Source organism: Carcharodon carcharias, chromosome 3, assembly GCF_017639515.1.
Source record: "Carcharodon carcharias isolate sCarCar2 chromosome 3, sCarCar2.pri, whole genome shotgun sequence".
Lineage (NCBI taxonomy): Eukaryota > Metazoa > Chordata > Chondrichthyes > Lamniformes > Lamnidae > Carcharodon > Carcharodon carcharias.
Window position 1 is genome coordinate 82,442,758 of NC_054469.1, and position 26,282 is coordinate 82,469,039.

The window sequence follows — 26,282 nt, forward strand, 5'->3', positions numbered from 1 at the left end:
CCTTTGACTTAACTCTGCTTTTGAAATGTTTCCTCAGTTTTGAGGGATTTTCTTTTTTAGTTTTTGGGTGCAATCGGGACCATCAGACTGTGGATGACACCACATGTCTTGCTACCACAGACACTTAAAAGAATTGCTTTCTGCTTCTCCGTTGCTGTTATTTCATTTGCCACAAAATAAAAACCGGGGCGCTCTATGTACTGGCTCCAGTCTTCCATGGATGAGTCATAAGGTTCGATTTTGCTGAAGAGTGGCATGACTGGTGAGCATGCTTTTCTTTCCTTCCTTAAGAATTGATGCACTCCCATTCACAAATTGAGGTGCAGTGTCGGAGCTATTTTCCCTCATTGCCAAATGTAATGAAATTGGTGTACCAGACAGGTCTCTTACTTGAAACAGTTAACTTTATTTACAGAGCTCTTGAAGAAGCTACAGGCTTGAACCAGGTCCACGATTAGACAGCTCTGCCCCTAAGCTTAGCCGTGCTGAGGGCTGATTTGTCGGGACAATCACGTGACCCCCTAAAACAGTAGGAAAGGTTTTACTTACAACCACTACACACTGCACCTGTTTTTATTTTCCAATGGTTTGGAAAATGGTGCCAAGTTTTTAAATTTCAAACCAAGTAAAAGTGACAGTGAGACTAGGAAATGAATCTCCAAACAAGAGTTTGAATTATTGTTTTGTAAACTTTTGTGGGAAGATCAGCTGTAGTGAAGAGTTGGCTACTAATTCCCTACAAGTCTGTTTCATGCAGCTGCCAAAGACTAATTTCACTCCCTGCCAGTTCTTTCACACTGTCAATCACTAATTTAAGTTAGGGCAATTATTCGAGTCCATGCAGTTGGAGTTACTCTGAATGCAAGGCAATTATATCTCAGAAATGAATTATTAAATAATTAATCCCTACGGATCTTGTATTATGTTTAATATATTTTTCCTGCAAAACCCGGGATTCATGCTTTGAAATGAGTTTATTCACCAACATCTGAAAAGCATTATAATTTAGAAACCTTTAGTTAGCTCAGATACCTGCAGTCACATACACTGTCCATATTACACCCAGTAGTTATATTTCCAGAACTTTAGAAAACAAATCATTCTAACGTATTTATAACACCTTTCTAAAACTAGGCTCACAAGTCAAACACGGGCTTTTGTAAACCAAAGTCAAAAGTGGATGAATAGGCGATATTGTTCTATATGAGTATTGAGAGCAAACATTTCTCATTAGCGCTGCATCCAAATCATAAAGCGGAGTGATCAGGAGGGACTGGGTGATTGTGGGATGGGGGTGGGGGAGAGTGGTGTGATCTGTAGGAAGGGCAATTGGGAGAGGTGATCAGGAGAGGGGTTTGATAGGACAGAAAGGGCAAATGGGAGAGGAATAGAGTGACTAAGAGGAGGGTGTATCAAACATGGAAGGAGGGAAGGAAGCAGTTTGGAGGGATTCAAATGGAGATTGGCAACAGTCTTCAGTACTATAGTGTACCTGGATGGAGTTCTCAGGCACCCCCGGCACTACATTCAGGTATTTTTAAACAAACTTACTTTGTGGTGGTGGCTGCCAGTGCTACCTTTAGGGACCACTGATTAAGCCATATTTTCCTGAACATAACTGGACAAGGGCTCATCTTTTCCTGTATTTAATAATTATTGCAGGTGACACACTTTTTTTAATTTTTCTTTTGTGTCCAATATTTCTTTGACTCACTTTCTTTCTATTTCTGACCTGATTTGATTCTAATTTATCTACTCCAATCGACTCTCCTTCTCACACCTTCCTCTATTTCTCAATCTTTAACTTTCATTGCCATTTGGAAGTATAGAACTTGAGTATAGCTAAAGAAAGACATTTTGTTGAAGCTTTTCATCTTGCACATTTCAGGACAATTGCGAGAATACCAATGTCAGGGGAAGCAACAAGTTCCTTCTCATACAGTGTAGAGTGCTGATTGTTTGACAAATGGACTCTGATTTATAGAGGCATTGCCATGGAGAATGCACCAGTTAATGGTGACTGACAGTTAACTGCCAAGCATTGTTCTAAATTTAAACTAAGCATCTGGATTCTGAATAGTCAAGGCATTGCCGAGGAATGAACCAGCAAATGGCTATTGCTTATTTTTTTTAGCTGTACACACATTGCACCTGTGTAAGCTAAACAAAATAAATGATAGCCATTCACTGGTTCATTCCTCAGGGTAATACCTTGACCAAGTTCCACTCCAAGTCACACGCCACCCTGACTTGGAAATATATCACCATTCCTTCACTGTTGCTGGGTCAAAATCCTGGAACTTCCTTCCTAACAGCACTATGGATGTACCTACACTACAAAGACTGAGGCGGTTCAAGAAGGCAGCTCACCACCATCTTTTCAAGGGCTACTAGGGATGGGCAATAAATGCTGGCCCAGCCAGAAAGCCCACATACCGTGAATGATGAAAAAAAAATCAGAGTCAAACCACCTGGTTTAAATTTCAAACAGTGAACTATCAGTCACTATTAACTGGTGCATTTGCCATGGCAACACCTCTACCAATCAAAAGAACATAAGGAATAGGAACAGGAGTAGACCATTCAACCTCTCAAGCCTGCACCACCATTCAATAAGATCATGGCTGAATTTCTTGTGTTTTGATTTCCACATTCCCACCTAACCCCAATAACCTTTGATTCCCATGCCTAACAAAAATCTATCTACCTCTGCCTTAAAAATATTCAATGATTGACTCCACCTCCACCAACTTCTGAGCCAGAGAATTTCAAAGTCGCACAACCCTCTGAGGGAAAAAAAATGTCCTCATCTCCGTCCTGAAAGTGCATGCCCTAATTTTAAAACAGTGCCACTGAGTTCTCGACTCACCCGCAGGAGGAAACATCCTTTTGACATCGCCCTTGTCGAGGCCATTCAGGATCCTGTATACTTCAATCAGATCATCTCTCACTCTTCTAAACTCCAGTGGAAACAATCCCATTCTGTCCAACCTTTCCTTGTAAGACAACCCACTCATTCCAGGTATAAATCTAGTAAACCTCCTTTGAACCACCTCCAATGCATTTACATCCTTCCTCAAGTAAGGAGACCAAAACTGCAAACAGTATTTGTGGTGCAGTCTCACCAATGCTCTGTATAACTGAAGCATAACATCCTTACTTTTATGTTCAATCCCTCTCATAATAAAGAATAGCATTCTATTAGCCTTCTTAATTACGTGCTGTACCTGCATACTAACTTTTTGTGATTAGTGTACTAGAATACCTAGATCCCTCTGCACCTCAGAATTATGCAGCCCTTCTCCATTTAAGTAATGCTTTTTTAAATTCTCCCTGCCAAAGTGAACAACTTCACATTTTCCCACATTAAACTCCATTTGCCAGATCTTTGCCCACTCACCCATCCTATTTATATCCATCAGGAACCTCATGTCCTCTTCACATCATACTTTCCTACCTATCTTTCTGTCATCTGCAAATTTAGCTACCATGTCTTCACTCCCCTCATCTAATTCATTGATGTAAATCATAAAATGTTGAGGTCCCAGTCCAGACCCCTGTGGGGCTTCACTCGTCACACCCTGCCAATCAGAAAAAGACTCATTAATGCATACTTTCTGCCAGTGAGCCAATCTTCTATCCAGGCTAATATGTTACGCCCTACACCTTGAGCTTTTATTTTCTGTGATAATCTTTGATGTGGCACCTTATCAAATGCCTTTTGGAAATCCAAGTACAGTACATCTACAGGGTCTTCTTTATCCACTGTGCATGTTACTCTTTCAAAAAACTCCAGTAAATTGGTTAAATATGATTTTCCTTTCACAAAACCATGTTGACTCTTCCATATTGCCTTGAGGTCTTCAAAGTGCTCAGCTATAAACTCCTTAGTGTTCGATTCTAATGACTTCTCCATTACAGATGTCAAGCTAACTGCCCTATAGTTTCCTGACTCACTCCCTTCTTGAATAGAGGGGTTATATTTGCTACTTTCCAATCTGATGGAACCTTTCCAGAATCGAGCGAATTTTGGAAAATTAACACCAGCGCATCGACTACCTCATTAGCCACTTCTTTTAAGCCCCTAAGATGTAGTCCATCGGAGCCCGAAGACTTGCCAGCCTGCAGCTCCATCAATTTGCTCAATTTCAATTTCACCAAGTTCCTTTCTCCCATTCACCTCAAGTCCACTTGCCAACCAATCAGCACTCTCTTCTCATACAGTATAAAGTTGTTGCTTCCCCTGGATTTGGTATTCTTGCGATCGTCCTGATAAGTGCAAGATGAAAAGCTTCGACAAAATGTGATTTTTCAGCAATACTAACTCTCATTGGTTAATTCTCACTATTAACATCATCCACTAAGGTTCCAGATGCCACACTGTTGCCACATAAGTTACCAAGTTTCCTGCTAGGGATGTTGGCAAACTCCTCGCAGACCCTCTTGTTGGTGTGGAAGTCATTGCTGGTGCAGGTGTAGTATTTCTCAATAATCACTTGGGCAGCTTTCTTGACAATAAGCTCGCACTTCCAGCAATTTATGGTGCAAATATTTTGAGCTGATGGGTGCAGGAAACAGTCTAATTAATGGTGCATACACTGAGATACCCAATTCCAGCAAGATTCTGCACAGTATCTTTAAAACCCTTTCTAACCACATCCTGTAGATATAAAGTTTAGCTTCTGATTTGTTTTTAATGCAGACACTTATGGCCTTGAATTACTCCAAATCAAAAGGGCTCGGTTCAGTTGAAAGCTAATCTTAAATAGAAAGTGGCTTCACAGCCAAGGTACTGACACACATAAAACATTTGTTCACTGGTATCCTTCCAGCTGCATGGACCACTGCCCAAGTTGTTCCTATTCATAGATCTGATGATGCTGATGCAATGCAAATAAATAGTGCTATTTTAGAAACAGTAGAGAGTGGTTATTGGCTATAGATCCATTTTTCCCTGTTTGAAACTGACACCATGCTGCACATTTACAAGAACTACAGCTGCAGAACAAATTCATCAAATCAAAGCCAATCTAGTTTTAGATAGCTGTATTAATTAACTGACAGCATTTGTTAAATTTAACATGATAAATAAATCTCAGTAAATCGCTTGACATGGAAAACTATAAAGTTCTGATTTAAAAATGGAGATTTTCTAGGGTCTGTGCCCAGGTGCACTGGATGGCCTTGGCTCAACGAATATCATAAAATATGGTGGATTGGAGTGCACATCTGTAAAGGAATCCATACCATGTCCCTTCCATTTGGAGAACTTTGAAGATTCAGTGATACTTAAAGAGCAAGGAGTTCTCTTTGTGTCTCAGCCCACACACGCGATCAAAAATAGATTAATTGCTCATTCATCATTTTCTGGCTTGAGAGAACTTGTTGGGTACAAGATAGCTGCTGCTTTTACCTACATAACAGTAAGTGAAATCCAAGACAATTAACTCTACATGAAACACTTTAAGAGGTTTCTATCAGATATAAGGTGCTAGAAAAAAATATCTGTCCAAGGATGCTACAGTGATGTAACTCCATTTGACTAGTATGTTGATTTGCAGTTTCTTACAAGCTATGTAAATGATGGATATCGACACAATGCTGCACCGTTTTTAAATTCTAGTCAGTGTTAAGCATATAGCACCTCACAGGAAGAGACTGGCCAGTTTGGTTCAATCCATGTGCATTTAGAATGTATTTTTTTTAAATTAGAACTTAGAATTTGATTATTTTTCATGAATAAACCACCCCTGCCTACTCCACACTTGCTTCCAACAAGTGCAAGGAACCTCAAGTATGTGGACTTTTTTTATGATAAAGATTGAGACCATCTGTTAGCTGCCTCTGCTGCTTCCCTCCTTTCTAGCCCACTGGGTATAACTTGCTCTAAGATTCACCTTGCCCTAATCCTGATTTTGCATCTTTCTCTAGTTTTTCTTGTTTCTTCCCTCATGCCCATTCGAAGCTCATCTTCTCAATGAGACCCTCCTTTTGCTCTCTAGGCACTATACCCACTAAACAGCTAATCACCCAACTTTCCTCCCTATCCTATGTTCGTTGATGTTATTAAATGTTCTGTCTCCTCGTGTACTGTCCCTGTCTCCATCAAATCTGCTGTCATCAGACCTCCCTACAAAAAAACCCAAACATTTACTCCACTATCTTTGAAAATGACAGCACCATATCTAAAGTTCTTGAACGTGTTATTGCCTTGCAAATCTCTGCACAGCTTTCCCAGAACTCTATGTTTGAATTCCTCCATTCAGGTTTACGTCCCTGTCACATTTCTGAAACAGGTCTCATCAAATTTGCAAATCATATCATATTTAACTGCCACAAACGTAAACTATCCTCCCCTCATCCTTCCTGACCAGTCTGCAGCCTTTGACATGGTGACCACAGTGCACCGCCAGTGTCTTTTTTTTCATTCACGGGATGTGGGCTTCGCTGGCTGGGCCAGCATTTATTGCCCATCCCTGGTTGCCGTACAGTGCTTTTAGGGAAGGAGTTCCAGGATTTTGATCCAGGAATGGTGATATATTTCCAAATCAAGGCGATGAGTGACCTGGAGGGGAACTTACAGGTGGTGGTGTTCTTGGATCGTGTCGAGCTTTTTGAGTGTTATGGGAATAGCATTCATCCAGGGGATAGGTAGAGAGGCAGGGATAGGAGAAGGGGAGGCAGGGATTTGGGGGAGGGATAGGGAGAGATTGGGTGGAGAGACGGTTGGGGAGAGAGAGAGGGGTGAGTGGGATAGGGAGAGTAGGTTAGGGAGAGAGGGGTGGGGGTAGGTAGGGAGGGAGGAGGCATGTGTAGGGAGAGAGGAAAGGCAGGGATGGGGAGGAGGGACGGGGTGGAATGGGGAGGGGGGAGGGAGGAGGAGGGAAGGGGAAGGATAGGTGGGGAAGTTGGGAGGGGGAGAAGGGAAGCTTTGGAATTGGGAGGAGGGGAGGGCAGAGATCGGGGGAAGGGGGGGCAGAGATCAGGGGAAGGGGAGGCAGAGATAGGAGGGGAGGGGGAGGAGGGAAGCAGTGGGGAGGAGGGAAGAGGGGAGGGATAGGCAGGGAGAGGGTTGAAGGGTAGGAGGGGGAGAGAGTGTGGGGGAGGGATGGGGGAAGGGAAAGGGAGGGAGGGGGTGAGATGTGGAGAAAGGGATGGATGGGGGAGGGGGTAGGGATAGGAAGAGAGGGAGGGAGGGAGGAGGGGGAGTGCTAGGAAGAGAGGGAGAGAGGAGGGGTAGGGATAGAAGTGGGCCAGAGGTACGGAGGGACTAGGGGAGGGGGGTGTGCGAAGGGATGAGGTGGGATAGGGTGCGGCGAGGAGAGGGAGGGATTGGGAGGGGTGAGGGGAAGGAAGGGATGGGCTGGCCGAGAGTGGGCTGGGGATGAGACAGGAGGGGGAAGGGGGGAGGATAGGAAGGAGGAGGTAGGATAAAAAGGGGGGAAGGAGAAGGGGGGCAATAGGAGGGGGGAAGATAGGAGAGAGGGGGAGGATAGGAGGGAGGGAGAGGGAACAATTAGAGAGAGGGCTGGGAGGATGGGAGGGAGGGAAGGAAAGGATAGTTACGAAGGAGGGGGAGGATGTGGGGAAGAGGGGGAGGATGGGGGGAAGAGGGGGAGGATGGGGGGAAGAGGGGGAGGATGGGGGGAAGAGGGGGAGGATAGGAAGGGGGAGAATAGGAAGGAGGGGAGGGGGAATAGGAAGAATGGGGAGGGGGAATAGGAAGAATGGGGAGGTCAGGAAGGAGGGGAGGGAGGGATGTGGTTGAGGATAGGAGGGATGGAAAGAAGGGGAGTGGGATAGGAGGGGGTTTAGATAGGAGGGTTGGGGGGAGGATGGGAGGTCAGAGAGGGAGGATAGGAAGGACAAAAGGGGGAGGATAGGAGGTGGGAGGGCAGCAGGGTGGAGATTAGGTGGGGGAGGGGAGGAGGGTGTAGGATAGGAGGGTGTGAATGGGAGGGAAGGAAAGGGGGAGGAGGATATGAAGGAGAGAGAAGACAGATATGAGGAAGGGAGAGGGCGGATAGGAAAGAGGGAGACAATAAGGGGAGGATAGGATGGTGGAGAGAAGCAGGCAGAGGTTAGGGGGAGGGGAGAAGGACGTATGATTGGGGGAGGATAGGAGGGAGGGGCAAGGATAGGTGGGAAGGAGGGGGAGGATAGGAAGAAGGGGGAAGGATAAGAAGTAGGGGGAGGAAGGGAAGGGAAGGGGGACGGGGAGTGTTGGAAGGAGGGGGAGGATGGAAGAGGGGTAGAGGATAGGAGGGGTGAGGATATGAGGAAGTGAAGAAAAGGGTAGGATAGGAAGTGGGCGGGATAGGAAGTGAGCGGGATAGGAAGGAGGGGGAAGTTAGGAAGGAGAGGGAGGATGGGAGAGGAGGAAGGATGGGAGGAGGGAGGATGGGAGGGGGGAGGATAGGGAGGCAAGGGGAGAATAGGAAAGAAGGGGAGGGTAGGAGGGGGAGAGTTGAATAGGATGGGGCAGGATAGGAGGGAGAGAGGGGGAGGTTGGGAGGGACGGGGAGGATAGGAAGGAAGGAGGGGGAGGCGAGGATAGGAAGGAGCGGGGAGGATAGGAAGTGGGGGGGGGGGTGTGTAGGAGGTGGTGAGGTGAGAGTGACTTCCCTTAACATCAAGGCTCATTTGACTGAGTGTAGCATCAAGGAGCCCTAGCAAAACTGGAGTCAATAGGAATCGGGGGAAAACTCCACAAGTCAGGAGTGTAATGGAATACTCCCCACTTGCCTGGATGAGTGCAGCTCCCATAACACTCAAAAAGCTCGACACGATCCAAGAACACCACCACCTGTAAGTTCCCCTCCAGGTCACTCATCGCCGTCCCTCTCTACCTATCCCCCTCCCTACCCCACTCACCCCTCTCTCCCCCATCCCATATACCTCCACGTATCCCCATCCCTCCCTCCCCCCCACTCTCTCCCTATCCCTACCCCCATTCTCCCTCACCCCCACCTCCCTCTCACACCCGCTCCCCATCTCTCTCCCTCTCCCTTCTATCCTCACCTCACTCCCGTCTCTCTCTCCCTCTCCCTTCTCTCTCTCGCCCCTCTCTTTCCTCCCCCTCCCTTCCTCCTCTCTCTCCCCTTCCCCCTTCTCTCTCTCCCCCTCCCTCACTCTCTCCTCACCCCTTCCCCCACACTCTCTCCCTCTCCTGTCTTCCCCCACACCCTCCCCATCTCCCCATACACTCCCCCTCTCTCTCCCCCTCTTCCTCTCTCCCCCCTCCCCGTCTCCCTCCCTCCCTAACCCCTCCCTCCCTATTCCACCCTCCCCATCTCCCTCTCTCCCCATCCCCCTCCCCGTCTCTCTCCTTCCTTATCGCCCTCCCACATCTCCCTCCCTATCCCCTCCCCGTCTCCCTCCCTCCCTATCACGCTCCCCATCTCCCTCCCTATCTACTTCCCGTCTCCCTCCCTCTCTATGCCCCTCCCCGTCTCTCTCCCTATTCCCCCTCCTCGTCTCCCTCCCTATCCCCTTCCCTGTCTCCCTCCCTATCGCCCTCGCTGTCTTCCTCCCTATCGCCATTTCCCTTCCTCCCTCCCTCCCTCCTTTCCCTCCCTCCTTCCCCCTCCCCTCCTTCCCCCCTCCTTCCCCTTCCCCTCTACTTCCCCCCCTTCCTCCCCCTCCCCCCTCCTCTCCTTCCCCCCTCCCCTCCTTCCTCCCCTCCTTCCCCCCCTTCCTTCCCCCCTCCTCTCCTTCTCCCCTTCCCCCTCCCCTCCTTCCCCCCTCCTCCCCTTCCCCTCTACTTCCCCCCTTCCTTCCCCCTCCCCCCTCCTTCCTTCCCCCCTCCCCTCCTTCCTTCCCCCCCTCCCCTCCTTCCTTCCCCACTCTCCCCTCCTTCCTTCCCCCCTCCCCTCCTTCCTTCCCCCCCCTCCCCTCCTTCCTTCCCCACTCTCCCCTCCTTCCTTCCCCCCCTCCCCTCCCCTCCTTCCTTCCCCCCCCACCCTCCCCTCCTTCCTTCACCCCCCTCCCACCCTCCCCTCCTTCCTTCCCCCCCTCCCACCCTCCCCTCCTTCCTCCCCCCCCCTCCCCTCCTTCCTTCCCCCCTCCCACCCTCCCCTCCTTCCTTCCCCCCCTCCCCTCCTTCCTTCCCCCCCCCTCCCCTCCTTCCTTCCCCCCCTCCCACCCTCCCCTCCTTCCTTCCCCACCCTCCCCTCCTTCCTTCCCCCCCTCCCACCCTCCCCTCCTTCCTTCCCCCCCTCCCCTCCCCCCTCCCCCACCCTCCCCTCCTTCCTCCCCCCTCCCCCACCCTCCCCTCCTTCCTCCCCCCTCCCCCACCCTCCCCTCCTTCCTCCCCCACCCTCCCCTCCCCCTCCCTTCCTTCCTCCCCCACCCTCCCCTCCTTCCTCCCCCCTCCTTCCTCCCCCCTCCCCCACCCTCCCCTCCCCCCTCCCCTCCTTCCTTCCCCCCCTCCCACCCTCCCCTCCTTCCTTCCCCACCCTCCCCTCCTTCCTTCCCCACCCTCCCCTCCTTCCCCACCCTCCCCTCCCACCCTTCCCCAACCTCCCCTCCTTCCTTCCCCCCCCTCCCACCCTCCCCTCCTTCCTTCCCCCCCTCCCACCCTCCCCTCCTTCCTTCCCCCCCTCCCACCCTCCCCTCCTTCCTTCCCCCCCTCCCCTCCTTCCTCCCCCACCCTCCCCTCCTTCCTCCCCCCTCCCCCACCCTCCCCTCCTTCCTCCCCCACCCTCCCCTCCCCCTCCCCTCCTTCCTCCCCCACCCTCCCCTCCTTCCTCCCCCTCCCCCACCCTCCCCTCCCCCCTCCCCCACCCTCCCCTCCCCCACCCCCCCCCTCCTTCCTCCTCCCTCCCCCCCGTCCTTCCTCCTCCCTCCCCCTCATCCTTCCTCCTCCCTCCCCCCCATCCTTCCTCCTCCCTCCCCCCCATCCTTCCCCCTCCCTCCCCCCATCCTTCCTCCTCCCTCCCCCTCCCCCCCTCCTTCCTCCCCCCTCCCCCCCATCCTTCCTCCTCCCTCCCCCCATCCTTCCTCCTCCCTCCCCCCCGTCCTTCCTCCTCCCTCCCCCTCCCCCCTCCTTCCTCCCCCCTCTCCCCCCCCTCCTTCCTCCCCCCTCCCCCTCCCCCCCTCCTTCCTCCCCCCTCCCCCCCCTCCTTCCTCCCCCCTCCCCCCCCTTCCTCCCCCCTCCCCCCCCCTTCCTCCCCCCTCCCCCCCCTTCCTCCCCCCTCCCCCCTCCCCATCCCCCCCCTCCTTCCTCCCCCCTCCCCCTCCCCCCCTCCCCCTCCCCTCCTTCCTCCCCCCCTCCCCCCTTCCCCCCCCTTCCTCCCCCCTTCCACCCTCCTTCCCCCCCTCCCCCCTTCCTCCCCCCCTCCTCCCCCCTTCCACCCTCCTTCCCCTTCCTCCCCCCTTCCACCCTCCTCCTCCCCCCCCCCTCCCCCACCCTCCCCTCCTTCCTCCCCCCTCCCCCCCTCCTTCCTCCCCCCCTCCTTCCTCCCCCCTCCCCCTCCCCCCTCCTTCCTCCCCCCCTCCCTCCTCCCCCCCCTCCCCCCTCCTTCCTCCCCCTCCCCCCTCCTTCCTCCCCCTCCCCCCTCCTTCCTCCCCCTCCCCCCCTCCTTCCTCCCCCCTCCCCCCTTCCCCCCTCCTCCCCCCTTCCTTCCCCCCCTCCTTCCCCCCCCTCCCTTCCCTCCCTTCCCCCCCTCCCCCCTTCCTTCCCCCCCCTCCCCCTTCCTTCCCCCCCCTCCCCCCTTCCTTCCCCCCTCCCCCCTTCCTCCCCCCCTCCCTTCCCCCCCTCCCCCGTCCCCCTCCCCCCTCCCCCCTCCCCCGTCCCCCCTCCCCCTCCTCTCTCTCCCGATCCCCCGTTCCTCTCTCCCGGTTTTTTCTCTCTCTCGATGTTTCTCAGGTGAAGGGGTCGGAGTGGAGTGGTGACGCCACCCGGGCCGCTGTCCAATGGGTGATGCTGTTGTTGGCGGGGCCTGTGTGGGCCCCGGCCAATGGCTGTGTTGTTTGCTGGGGGGTGCGGGTGGCGGTAATGTTGTGAGTTTGGGTTTTTTTACGTTGGAATTTCGGGATTTGCGGTAAATCGAGAGCGGCCTTGGCCACGGGGCCTGTCCGCTGCCCAACCGCCCCGCCCCGAGCCCAGCCACCGGGGGCCATGGTGTTCCTCAAGCTTCGGGACCAGGTAAGTGCCATCCGGAGAGCCCAGTGAGAGGGGAGGGGGGAGTGTAGGAGTGCCGGCTGGTAAAACGGGGGGCCGGGCGCCGGCCTGGGGTCAGTGAATGGCCAGGGGGGCGGGCTGGGCTTGGCTTGGCGTCCCCCGCCCTCTGTCCCGCTGTTCCGGTGATTGCACCTCCTGCTGACGGTGGTGGCTTGGGGGCGACTGTGACCCGAAACTTAGGGTGATCCGACTGAGCCCCTGTGCTGGGCTCCGGCCCGGCTCTGTACACGTGCTGAGCGAGCTCCTTTCTCCCGGGAGCCGGGGCTGCAGCAGGTGTTGAATTCAGCAGCTCAGCTTCACTTTCCACATCCGCTCCCCCCTCCCGGCTCCAGGGGCAGAGGTTTGTGAACAGGTCGCTTGCCTGTCTTGATGCTGGGAGAAACCTTCAACCTATGGTGGCGATTGATCTCCCTGATTCCCCCAACACGTTGATGGTGACATAATCAACCTGGATCCTGAAACTGTTCAGTTGCAGTTTCAATCCTTATCGAATCACATTCTGACTAATGGCTGCGTCGGCTCTTTGAAGGAGCTAATCGCTAATCTCTCTTTAACCTCCTCTGTTGTAAGAGCAACCACAGTTTCTCCGTTCTCTCCACATTTCTGAATTCCCTCACTGCCTGATACCATTTCCAACCTCTCCAAGTTCTTGACATCCTTCCTAAAGTGTGGTGCTCAGAATTGGTGATTATTTAGCTGAGGCCTAACCAGCGATTTATAAAGGTTTAGTATAACTTCCTTGCTTTTATACTCATTCCCACTTTTATAAAGCCCAGGTCCGTATGTTTTTTTTTAAATGGCCTATTACAACTTGTCCTCCCACTATCATGTCTGTCAAACAGTTTTAAAATTGTGCCTTTCCCTTTTCTGTAATGGTGTTTCATTAACCAGTGAGGGATTGTAGCTCAAGGATAGTCTGCAGATGTTGATGTCTATCCTAGATATGTAAGAATGATTCAAAGTGTTTCTATTCCCTCAGTGTGAAACCCTTTTTACATAGCAACACATTTGTAATTGTTGAATCACGGGAACAAGCCCGCGTTCTGCCCTCAGCTGTGCAGCTTTATTACATTATTTTGCCTTGCTGTTCAAATTTGTAGCATTTCCCCACATGTCCATATCTCTATTGAAGGTTCTGTACTGGCTTACTGTGGGTATTGGAAGCCCTTTGCCTGCCCAAGTCATGTTTTTACATAAACTGTAACTGAATTTTGGAGACTTTAGCTCTGGAAGGAATCACAGCTGAAGGTGGTCTTGCCCTCTACTCTAGATTTTATGCACTTTCAGTAGACACAGCTGGATAGTGATCAAGTGCTGGAGCTTGTTTTGATTTGTTTATGATCTACATCTAACTCACACTCTTGTCCATCTTTGGTTCTGGTAACAATGATTTAAGCTATTTACTTGAAAATTACAAATGATGCATAATACAATTTTCAATACATTTGATTTGATAGGAGGGGAAAACTATGTTGGCAAAGTGAACACAATGGGGGAATTTTCTCAGGCGTGGGGAAGCAGGTTTATGTGTGAGGGGACTTTAATCCACCGAAAGTGAGGTCTGGTGGGGATCTTGCCCTCTTTTGGAGTTCCTGCAGGGTTGGATTGAAGTTGAGTGGTGAACCTCCTGGGGTAAGGTAGTTAAAAAGCCAATTAGGACAACTGTTTTAATCCTCAATTCTCGATTTCCCAGCCAGGACATCAGTTTCCTGATCTGTCTGCGGCTTGCTTGGGTCACTTTACTGAAACTGACAAGCTAAACAGGCTTTGATCAGTGAACCTGAAGTGTTACCTGGCCAGGTGAGAGACTGCTGTTCAAAGTAGTCCTCTGAGAGTGAGTGTGCTTGATGGGGGTTGCCAACTTTGTGGAGGGTCATTCACTTGTCTAGCACTTGTCTAGCTCTTCAGGTGCACCTTCTTGCTGCCAGCCTTCACCATGCCATGGGAGCAGCTTATACACCTCCACCTTGTACCTCTGAGGACAGAAGCAGCACTAGCTGCCTTCTCCACACCCATGTACTCCTCTAGAGGGCAGAGGGGAGGCACCAGAGATCCAGCTGGAAGGCGGTGAGATTCCCAACACATGGTCTAAAAACAGAGGATCAGTTTGCGTGGTGTAACTGAGCACCCATGCCTCAAGAAGCACAGACACATGGGAGGTTGCTACTGACGTTGTCAGCCTCCTGACACAAGATCTCCTTCCCAGTGGAGGAGGTGAGATTGCATTGCCAGTGGCATGCGTGGAGAGAAGGGAAAGGCGCTATTTGTGGAGGGTGACTGTGAAGCATGGATGGGAGAGGGCGATAGGATGAGTATGAGTGTAGCCTGCTCAGATGGGAATGCAAGATGCCTGGAGAGAGAGAGAAAAGAGTGGAGTTGCAAGGTGTGTTGTCCTTGTAGTGCCATGTAGGAGAATGTTGGGGAAGTCAGAATATGGGGCTTGGCACCTGAATGTGTTATGCCACTCATTCCCAGGTATCTTTCCATTCCTGTGATTGCTGCAGCCTGAGTCTCTATCACCCATGTCCTTATCTTTTTAATTAGAAATCCTTTAGCAGAATGGATGTGTCATCCAGGCTGCCTTCTCCAATTGGTTGGGGAAGCTGGAAGCAGGATGCTAGCTAATATTGTGGCCCTGGGAAAGAGCCTTGGCAAAGTCTGATCCTTCATCTTTAGGTTTCTGACCTGCAAATGGCTCCACTGTTCTGGCAGGGACTAAGTGCAATGTTTCTGAAAAGTAACCTGTTGAGCTAGAAAATATAAATCTTCGTGAAATACAGATATTTTCTAAGTCTCAGTTTATCATAGACTTGGTCAGATTTCTGCGGAAACTGTGAGCGTCCCTTGGAAAATTGGCTTGGTGTAAGTTGGATGTAGTGGTAGTTCTCCATTAACAAAGTTTGTTGACCCGAAGCATTAACCCTGTTTCCCTCCCCACACAAGCTGCCTGAAGTGCTGAATATTTCCAGCATTTTCTGTTTTCCCTTCAATCTCTGCCTTTTCTTTAGGAAAAACACTTTCCACCAATATCTGATGCATGGTTAGATTGCAGTCTGCTCATGTTAACAATGAGGATTACTTTGCCAGACAGTCAGTGATCAGTTCATAGATGTTGGAAATGAGGTGTTTTGTCGGTTTGGATAGATTCTTGTAGGATAGCACTGAATATAACCTCTAATCGGAAATGATTGATTGCCATGAATTACTACAAGGGTCATTGCAAGTACTAACATGGCAGAAGATGGAAGTATGGAAATTAAGCAATGGGATTAGCTCTAGTTGCAGTAATTGGAAGAAGTACATTGGAGTGTTGTGTTTTAGAAAAGTATCACTGAAACTGAAAGAATCTACGAGACAATTGTGAGACTGGCCTTGTTACATAGTGCAGAAACTTGTTCCTCTCTTCTGGATGTTGCCCAACAACTGGATACTAATGAGATACAGATGCTGTGATGGATGCATTGAGTAAAGACAAAGGACAAAATCAGGAACCAACACATCAAGGGGTCAGTGAAAGTTGTGAGAAAATTGAAGCAAGAGCTGAGAAGGGATTGAAATGGCATGGTCACCTGTTGTGGGGAGAGAGAGGAAATGTGGTGAGGCAAGTGATGGGATGAGACTGTGACGAAGAAGGAGAATAGGAGGGCCTAAGACCATATGGAAAGATGCAGTGATGAGAGACTTAAATGCAGCGGGATTAGAAGAGGGATGGAGGACTGACAGGAGGAGATGGAGAAGGATGATCATTGTGAGGGGCCCCCCCCCCCCCCCCCCCCCAAAGTAAAATGGGAGAAGCTGAAAGATCATTGTAACATCTTTAGATTATTGACTAACCCTTGTCCTCAAGTCAAACTAACTTCATCACTTCATTGTCCCGCTGACTAGAAGCTCTGCACCTGAGAAGGTGGATGTATATCCCTGGGCCTGGTTGCAGATCAGAGTTATCACTTTGTATTCAGCTGCCAAGAGATATCAGTGATCCTTTTAAGTGTGATTCACACGTTCAATTTTGGTCATTTTTTTTATACCACATCCTCTGCCCAGCATCTCCCCAGTTAACATAGTTCAGGTTGGGCTCAAACCTGCTGCCTGAACTAGAAAGGAAAAGCATTGGCTTGGATTTCTTCTCCTGATCATCACTCAGATTTGTTCTGGATGATGGTGTTTGTGTACCTTGAGAGAAGAAAGGATGCCTCTCCAGCTCTTCATGGTAAAATAGCCTGATAATATTTGCTGCGTATGCGTCTACAAGAAGAGTAATCACTTTTTGTAATACCCAAGTTATTTCCATGGCACCATGAATCAGTGCCTTCAAGCAAGATGAATAAGGCCTTTTTGTTCTGAAACATGGGGATAATAGATTAGTTCAATCATGATTATCCACACAGTTTATTTTAAAAGTTACTGTAATGTCAGATGACATTTGAATATTCATGTAATAACCCAATCTGATTCAGTTTTTACTTTTCCAAATGTTTAGCTTCCATTTTTCATCTTAAACAGCCTTTACTTAGTATTGTTTCAGCTGTGACTTTTTCAGTCTCAGTAATGGCATTAATTTACTAGTACATTTGGCCCATTTGCCACATTGTTTACTCTATAACCCCTCCTACCGATGCCGGTGGGCATTGGAGGTCACTACAGCCTTGAATTTGTTTTCACCTGGCTCCTTCCAGGGGTCTGCTGGTGACACCTGCAGGATTTTACAATTTGCTACATGCAAGTGCATCTCCCAGGTGACTGATGCTTTATTTTCCAAGGCTGCCACTTAGGTCCACTTTGACACTGAAGAGTCCAGCCAGACAGGGCTGTAGGATTTGCTGCACTGGCTGGATTCCCATGAGGACAGGGAGTCATGGACTGCACACATTGACTGCACACATGTGCCTCACCACCACCTTCTTGAAGTCAATTAGGGATGTGTTCTGTCGAAAGGTCATGAGGACTTGAAACGTCAACTCTTTTCTTCTCCGCCAATGCTGCCAGACCTGCTGAGTTTTTCCAGGTAATTCTGTTTTTGTTATGGGCAATAAACGCTGGTTATGCCCACATCCCATGAATGAATCAAAAATAGATCAAGACTCCCTCGAATTGTTCATCAATTGGAAGGGATTCTACTCGGCGTTCATTTCGTATGTGATCATTGGAAGTTTATCATGCATATCTGTGCAAAATACCTTGGGAGCTGACATGATTTATTTTTTCAAACTGCATCAGCCACATCTTCCACAGATTTTCACACCTCAACACAGTGAGTGGGTGGCTTCTTGGAGATGAAGGTTACCTTCTGAGTACCTGCCGGATGATTCCTATGAGAATCCCTGCCCCTGTTGTAAAGGAGTGGTACAACAGGTGCCCCATGATCTAAAGGGTGGTTCGTGAGCGAGCCATTAGTTACCATTCAGGTGCCTTGACAGATTTAGGAGTATCCTTCAATATGTCCCATCACCAGAACCCTGAACTGCTTTTGCCTCTGGCTCTTTTCAGCGACCTGCTGGTGACATATGCAGGATCTCAATCTGCTGCAGACAAGTGCCATCCTTGCCATCAATGCCTTGTTTGCCAACTTCTGTGTGTCTTGCACAACATTGCACTGCAATGGAGCTGCAGGAAAAGGGAGATGCAATCCGATCAACATCCTTCTAATTTTCTGAGTTTGCCAACGTGGTGAGAGTTTCTGCAGCTGATCATCTGGCTGCTTGTCATGCTCTGTCTTTGGGGGTAGGGTAGGTCAAGTGATGGCAATGCCTCACTTCCATGTGCCCTTTCTCTGTCTTCCCTTTCATGACCCACCTGCATTTCCCTGCTAGCTAAGAACTGGAGAGCACTTGGCTGCATTTCATTGAAGCGTTGAATCGCCGAGGCATGTCTTTCCTTCATCATAAGTAAAGTGGCAGACAGCGTGTGCAGGCCTTTGCTTTGGGCCAGCATGCACTCAGTTACCTGCTGCATTTGATTCTCCATGCTGTTAACACAATTTCCATGGAGATGGGGATCAGTGCAAATTGTTAAGAAACTCAAATTTACCTGCAAGGTTGGGAACTCCAATTCCCGACAAACTGCGTGCCTCCCACGCATGAACCAGCTGGGAACTGGCTGCAAAAGTGTGGTTCGGATATTTCAGACCCAGGACAGGCCTTTGTGCACCTATGCATAAGGGAAAAAAGAGAGAGGTGTGAAAACCGGGTCATGTGACTGGGTGCGGAGCGCCATAGTCAAGTAAGTGTTCTGGGGATCGGGACAAGGGGAGGTGTCCCAAGAAGTATCCCAGAGGCAGGGACAAGAGACAGGGGACAGGAACAGGACCTAGTTCAGTTAAGAAAAGGAGAAATGGTCTCCAAATAAAGAAGGAGCTGCAGGAAGCTGACTTTTAGTGAAGTGGACTCAGGGGAAGTTCTGTAGATCAGGGAAGACAGCTGAAAGTTGTGCTGCAGGCTGTAGAGGCAAAGGTATCCCTTTCGGAGCAGTAATGTTCTGCTCAGCATGGCCAAAGATCTGAAGTTGTGCTTGTAAGTTGATGTGTGAGTGTACTCGGAAATCCAGGGGAACATAATCTCGGAAGGTGAGATTGAAACCCCGTGAGGTGGCCCATTGTTGAAGCCATCCAAATTGAAGTGACTTTTGGAGATAATTCCAAGGTGGGATCTTCAAACGTGGAGAATAGATACCCTCATGAGAAAGACAAGTTTCAGTGAGATTAGTTGCTCACAATATAACGGACGTCTGGATGGATTGTTGAGAAATCCATGGAATTGGGTTTGGTTGCATTTGGCCTTTAGTCTGTAGTGTAGTTTGTTCGACCACAGTTCTCTTGTTAATTCCCGTGTACCTCATACTTACCCTGAATCTTAGGGTATAAGATAGATATTGTAAATTGTTTTATCTTTCTGAACTGGTATAGTTAAGTTTGTTTTTGTTTGTTTCAAACCTGTGGAATCTGGAGGCTTTGTTCATTTAGTAAGTGTCTTGAATCTCAAACCTGTCTACTTTAAACAAAACGTTATTAGTACCTAACTGGATCCTAACAACAGCTTGGGGTTTGGCCAAGGATCATAAAACCCTTGAGACACCATGGCAGTCATGTTAGAGATGGATTCCTAATCTCTATCCAAGGGGTGCACTGCCTCTGGAAATGTTGACAAGCACACAATTCCCATTGCTACTCCAAAGAGATGATCCCTGAAACTCAGCATCTACACCTAAGTAAGCACTGCTTAAGTGTCTAGTAGTCTTCAACAGGAACCCTCCAATGCTGTCGGTCTCCAGCACCTGCTTCTTCTTGCATGTGATTTGTTTTCATCATGTGACAACTTAGCTATCTTTGCAGTACCCATCATGGTGTTTATATCTGCACGGGTGGAGAATGCGTGGGGGTCATGATACATCATCAGAGTGATAACCCACATTTGAATCTTCATGTCTTAGTATTTTAACTCCATATTATTATCCAGCATTTATTTTACAGTGAAATAATCTGATTTATGTTGGGTAGTATGACACATGCATGCCCTGTAACTATTGCTATGCGAGCACTGAGAGTTACATAATGGATGGAGGAATTTAGTGTTTCAAGAGATTAAGATGTTTTCTTTCCCTGTTCTGCACAATAGTCAACTGGCTTATGTGGTAAAGGGTGAAGAGTGGGGAGGGAGTCTTCACTGTTGTGAAAAATGGCGAATGCATCGATAGATGGCATCAAATTTCACCCATTTCACAACTTAGTGAAGCGTGTGTGTTTACGTGCAGCATGCAAGCTATTTTAATATAAGTGGTTTACATACCGCTTGAATTAGAAGACCCAGAAATATTGGCTTGCTTATAATGTAAAAGGTCAAGGTGCTGGTTGCAGGAATATAGCAGGCTTTAAAGGTGATATTTGAGGCCAATCTTAAAGGAATGAAAAGAAAGGCGTCCATTTATAGAGCTTTTTTTATGACCTTGTGATGTTCCAAAGTGCTTTACAGCCACACTTTACCCTTTACCACATAAGGCAGTTGATTATAGTGCAGAACGGGGAAAGGAAACATCCTAATCTCATGAAACTCTAAATTCCTCCATCCATTATGTAACTTTCAGTACTCGCATAGCAATAGTTACAGGTGCTTTTTTGAAATGTAGTCACTGTTGTAATGTTGGCAATGCAGTAGCCATTTTGTACAAATCAAGCTTCCACAAACAGCAATGTGATAATGACCAGATGATCTGATGGTTGACGGATACATATTGACCAAAACAGGGATAACTCCCCTCTTAAAATAGTGCCATGGGATCTTTTATTGCTAACAACAACTTGTGGAAAATTTAAAACAAAAACAGAAACAGAAATACCTGGGAAAACTCAGCAGGTCTGGTACCATCAGCGGAGAAGAGTACAATTGACGTTTCGAGTCCTCATGACCCTTCAACAGACATGAGGACTTGAAACATCAACTGTACTCTTCTCCGCCGATGCTGCCAGACCTGCTGTGTTTTTCCAGGTATTTCTATTTCTGTTTTGGATTTCCAGCATTCGCAGTTTTTTGTTTTTATCTTGGTGGAAAATTTACTTGTTTTCCCCCCACACTGAGTTATCATTCAGAGGTGATGTTCCAAATGCTTGACCAGTTTAAGCCAAGTTAACCATAAACAAGCACAATCTGCTCTTAAGTAATTAAGCAGTCTGGAAGCTGGCAAGAAACAAATTGTAAGCAATATTGCTGCTCCTTCAGTGCTGGTTACTTCTGTAACTAAAAATAAATCAAATAGTTTTACCTAGAGTAGAACTAATGCCTGCTTTTGAGACAGTGCATGTGGTAACTGCATATGAGAGGAAATGATAGGTATTGAGAGGAAAATAAATGTGGAACAGAAGCATTTTAAGGAGAGCAATGATGTATGTAGTCCTGATTTTAAATCTAGTTGGACACCCAAGTGTTTCGAAACTGGTTGCAAGATGGTTCAGTTTTCTAAAGGATCTTTTTCCAGTTTTTGAGTTTTAAAAGGTTAGCATTTTCTTGACTTTGATATTTTGATAACTGTTGTCATTTATTATGGTTGAAATATTACTGTGTAACGTAAAGCTTCTGTTTATGATGTACATCTGAGAATTTTATCTGACACAACAGTGTAAGAATTTGCTCAGAATGATTATTTTTCACCTACCATACTTCTCTGGGCAGTGACGCACCATGGTTTAGGATTGCACTGCCTTCCCAAATTGATCTTTGTCTGCCATGCATCATGAAATATCCAGTTCACTGCACACAGTGTAATGCTAGTTGCTACCAAGGCTTAAATTTTAGATCAGTGAGGTGTAAAATTCTATGGCTCTGTTAGATTTTTGTTAGCTGAACATGCTTGCTTATTGTAGCCAATGTTTTTGATGAATGAATATTTGGACTTTCACCTTGGAATTATGTTGGCTTAAGATATTCCTTTTTCTAACAGCTATTATTAACCTATTACTATTTCTAATTGGACAACTACAGTTTACAATCCTCACATTCACTGACCAGTTGTTAGTTGTATTGCTTAAACATCTTATGTTAGACATTATTGAGGCTTTTGGTAACTGTAGGTTTCTTGTTCAGACCCTCAATGTTAAAGTTTGAGAAACCTACAGACAAATACGGTAACTTTCAAATAAAGGTTTTGGCCTATATCTGACTCTAGTCACACACCAATGTATTTCACTCTTCACTGCTCTTTGATGTGGCCTGATTCATGGAGACTTGGAGGGAACCAACAAGTTGCCACATCCAAGTTGTTTACCAGCCTGATTTGGACATATATTGTTGTTCCTTTTGGTTGCTGGGTCAAACTGCACATCTCTACATGAGCTGCAGTTGTTCAAGACGTGGCCTACCATCACCTCGGGGATTGATACTTGCCTTGCCAATGACACCCCCGTCTCAAGAATTATTATTATTTTTTAAAAGAACTTTTCTATAGAATAGGGAGTCAATCCATGATTTAATTGTTGATTCTTAACATTAACTTTAAGATGTTTAAAAATTGTAAATGGCTAGAACGTAAGTAATTTGAAGCACTATGTCAGACAATCCGTCAGGTCTTTAAGTACTTCTACTTTTGCATTGCATACATGTCTTGGGAGAGAATACAAATGGACTCAGGGAGAGATGATTTTTCTGTCTTAGAAGATCCTTCAGCAGCAAGACTCCTGAACCTTAAAGATCCCCAACTATGAATATAGTAGGAACATAGGAACAGGAGTAGGCCATTTGGTCCATCAAACCTGCTCTGCCATTCAGTTTGATTGTGGCTGATCGTCTACCTCAATGCCACTTTCCTGCACTATCTCCATATCTCTTGATGTTATTGGCCTCCAGAAATATATCAATATCTGTTTTGAACATGCTCAATGATTGAGTTTCTACAGCCCTCTGGGGTAAAGAATTCCAAAGATTCACCACCCTCCGAGTGAAGAAATTCCTCCTCACCTCAATCTTAAATGTCCTACACCTTATCCTGAGATTAATTTCCATGGTTTTAGACTCACCAGCCAGGGGAAACATCTGATCTGCATCCACCCTGTCATGGCTTATAAGAATTTATTAAGTTTTAATGAAGTCACCCCTCATTCTTCAAAATTCTAGGGAAACAGACCCAGTCTCCTCAATCTCTCCTTGTAAAATAATCCTGCCATCCTAGGGATTAATCTGGTACACCTTCATTGCATTCCCTCTATGGAAAATATATCCTTCCTTGAATAAGGGGACTCAAACTCTGCACAGTACTCCAGGTGAGGTCTCACCAAGACTCTGTACAACTGCAGCAAGACATCCTTACTGCTGTACTCAATTCCCCTTGTGATGAAGGCCAACATACCATTTGCCTTCCTAATTGCTTGCTTCACCTGCATACTAGCTTTTAGTGACTCATGAACAAGGACACCCAGGTCCCTTTGGACATCAACACTTCCCAATCTCTCACATTTAAGAAATACTCTGCCGCCTTGTCTTTTCTACCAAAGTGAATAACTTCACACTTATTTACACTGTTCCCTTGAAGCCTCCTTGCATCCTCCTCACAACTTATGTTCCCACCCAGGTTGTCATCAGCAAATCTGGGAATATTACAATTGGTCCCCACATCCAAATCATTTATATAGGATGTGTACAGTTGTGGACCTAGCATGGATCCTTGCGATACCCCACTAGAAACAGCCTGTCACCCTGAGAATGATCCGTTCATTCCTGCTCTCTGCTTTCTAACTGCTAACCAATTCTCAATCCATACTAGTGTATTTCCTCCAATCTCATGCACTCTAATTTTATTTACTAACCTCCTGTGTGGGACCTTATCAAAAGTCTTCTGAAAATCCAAATACACCACATCCACTGGTTGTCCTTCATCTATGCTACAAGTAACATCCTCAAAAACACTCCAAAAGGTTTGTCAAGCATGATTTCCCTTTCATAAATCCATGTTGGCTCTGCCCAATCCAACCATTCTTTTTTAAATGTCCAGTTAACAAAACCTTTATAATATATTCTAATATTCTCCCTACTGCTGATGTCTGACTAACATCTGTAGTTCTCCATTCTCCTTCTTCCTGCTTGCTTAAATAGACCTAATCACAGTACACTTGTACTATTCTCGTTTCTAATTTCCTTCAGGTCCATCTTGAAAGAGAGAACTTGCATTTATTTTGCACTTTTTACATCCTCGGGATGTCCGAAAGTGCTGCACAGCCAGTTAAGTACTTCTGAAGTGTAGTTACTGTTGCAATATGGCAACCAGTTTGCAAATATTGAATTTGCACAAACGGTAGTAAGAGATCTGTTTTTATGATGCTGGATGAGTGATAAACATTGGTCAAGACACTGGAAGAACACACATGTTCTTTGAAGCATGCCATGGTCTCGGCAAAGATCTCAAGACAGACACTCCTACGAACTTTTAAAAAGATCACCTGAAAGTCACAAAAAGGATGTTGAAATCAAAGGTGTTTTAAAGCAGTTCATTGAGATGCAACAATTTTGATGTGAGTTGTGTATGTATAAGCTAAATCAACAGGAAAGTCATATGACCCATAATGGGTGAGAATAGTTTACTAGTCCCAGATCAGAGAAACATGGGGGAAGTAGGGATGCCAATCTACATAGTTGGTGGCAGCAGCCTCTTCAGAATTGTTTACTGGTCTTGGATTGGAAAAACCGGCAGACAAAGCTGATTTTCGTAGCTAGTGGTGACAGGTGTTTCTGCTCTCTGGTCGCCTTGAGTTAGTCAAAGTGTTCAGCTGAAGCCAGCATGGAATCACTTCGAAAATCTTTCCTGTGAAAAGTCTTCTGGAACTAACTGAGGTGTTAACCTGGAACATGGATGGATCTCCCTTGTAAAGAAAGCTCCTCTTCTGTCTGAAGTGAGTTTTCCTTCTCGAGCCTGTTTAGGGGCTTGATGGGGATCATGTGTCAATCATTTATTCAATTGCCCATTAGCAAGGAACAGACATTCACAGTAATGCCTAAATAGCCAAGTGGTTATGGTACTGGGTTTGTAATCCCAAGATCTAGAGTTCAAATCTCACAATGGCAAACTATGAATCAAGAGTTCAAATCTCACAATGGCAAACTATAAAACAATGTAACTTCATCTGAATAGGAACAGATGGAAAACGTGTTTGTACTTGAAAGAGTTACCTCCTATTTCTGCCTGAAGGCCATAAAGTCATCTTGTGTCTTATCATTTACTAGGGCATTCTGTTTAATCTTTACTCAGATAGTTGGTTAACATATGGGTCATGCAGTTCCATCTTATTAGTCTTTAGGAATGTCGTGTTTTAGATCTGTGCTGGAGACATATCCTTGGCAGATATAACAGGCCTCTGGTATCCTGTGTCTGTCAGTCTGGTCTTCACTATAGGACTTTTCTGAAGCAAAAGGAAAACCATTTCTATAATATTCAATTAATTTCTGAAGATTTTATAAGGTTATTAGATGGCCATTTCTTACAGATCTTCCCACCTTGAGAAGAAAGTATGCTTACTGACTTCTCATAATTGGCCCCAGACTGACCTAGCTATGTCTAAGTGATAAGTTCATTTGCCTAACTACTTAGTCAGACACGAAAGGTAATATACCAGAATTGTTAAAACCATTAGCACAATCTGTTAAGCTGCCACCAGGAATACATTTTCAGTAAAATGTGATCACCATCCACTTGGACTGACACTCCCCACCTGCATATCACCTCACTCAATAATACAACTTTTGTCCTTTTGCATCAATACTGATAATTCTAAATAATTAGGGCTGTAGAGAGAGCTTTAAACTAAATTTTGGGGGAGGGGATTCACGTGAGGGTAGATTTGGAAAGTTAAAGAGAAAGGACAGGTAATAGTGCAGGATAGTGATGTGGGTAACGATGACCAGAGTGAACTAATATAAGAATGCAACAGCAAGTAAGGTCAGATTAGGGGAAACTGGTAAGTAAGGCAGAATGAAAAGCTCTTTATCTGAATGCATTCATAACAATTTGGATGAATTGATTGCGCAGTAGAGATAAATTAGTGTATGATAACCATAAAAGAGACATGGTTGCAAGGTAACCATGGCTGAGACTTGGATATTCAAGGGTATTTGACATTTCGGAAGAACTGGAAGAAAGGAATAGGAGTAGCACTGTTAATAGAAGATGAGATCAGTACAGTAGTGAGAAATGATTTTGGTTTGGAGGATAAAATTGTTGAATCAGTTTGGATGGAAATAAGAAATAACAAAGGGAAGAAGTTACTGGTGGCAGTGGTTTGTTGGCTCCTAATAGTAGCTACATTGGGATGGAGTATAAATCAGGAAATGGCGGCTTGTAAGAAAGATGCTGCAATAATCAGGGCTGATTTTAATCCTGATATTGATCGGACGAATCAAATTGGCAAAGGTAGCTTGGAGGTTGACTTCATCGAGTGTATTTGGGACAGCTTCTGTGAACAATGAGTTCTGGAATCAGCCAGGGAACAGACTATTTTAGACCTGGTAATTTGTGATGAGGTAGGGTTAATTAATGACCTCATAGTAAAGGACCCTTTGGGTGAGAGTGATTATAACATAATAGGATTTCATATTTAGTTGGGGGCAAAAAATGTGGGTCTGAAACTAGT

At 46.9% G+C, this 26,282-nt stretch overlaps 1 protein-coding gene across 1 annotated transcript in view; it reads left to right on the top strand.

Annotated features, from left to right (window-relative positions):
- The first annotated feature begins 11,949 nt into the window (after positions 1–11,949).
- ankrd28b (ankyrin repeat domain 28b) overlaps positions 11,950–26,282 on the top strand; it is a 232,673-nt gene continuing 218,340 nt past the window's right edge. The window contains exon 1 of the mRNA XM_041184421.1: positions 11,950–12,148. Coding sequence (XP_041040355.1) covers positions 12,122–12,148 — 27 coding nt within the window. The 5' untranslated portion in view covers positions 11,950–12,121. The remainder of the gene's footprint in view (positions 12,149–26,282) is intronic.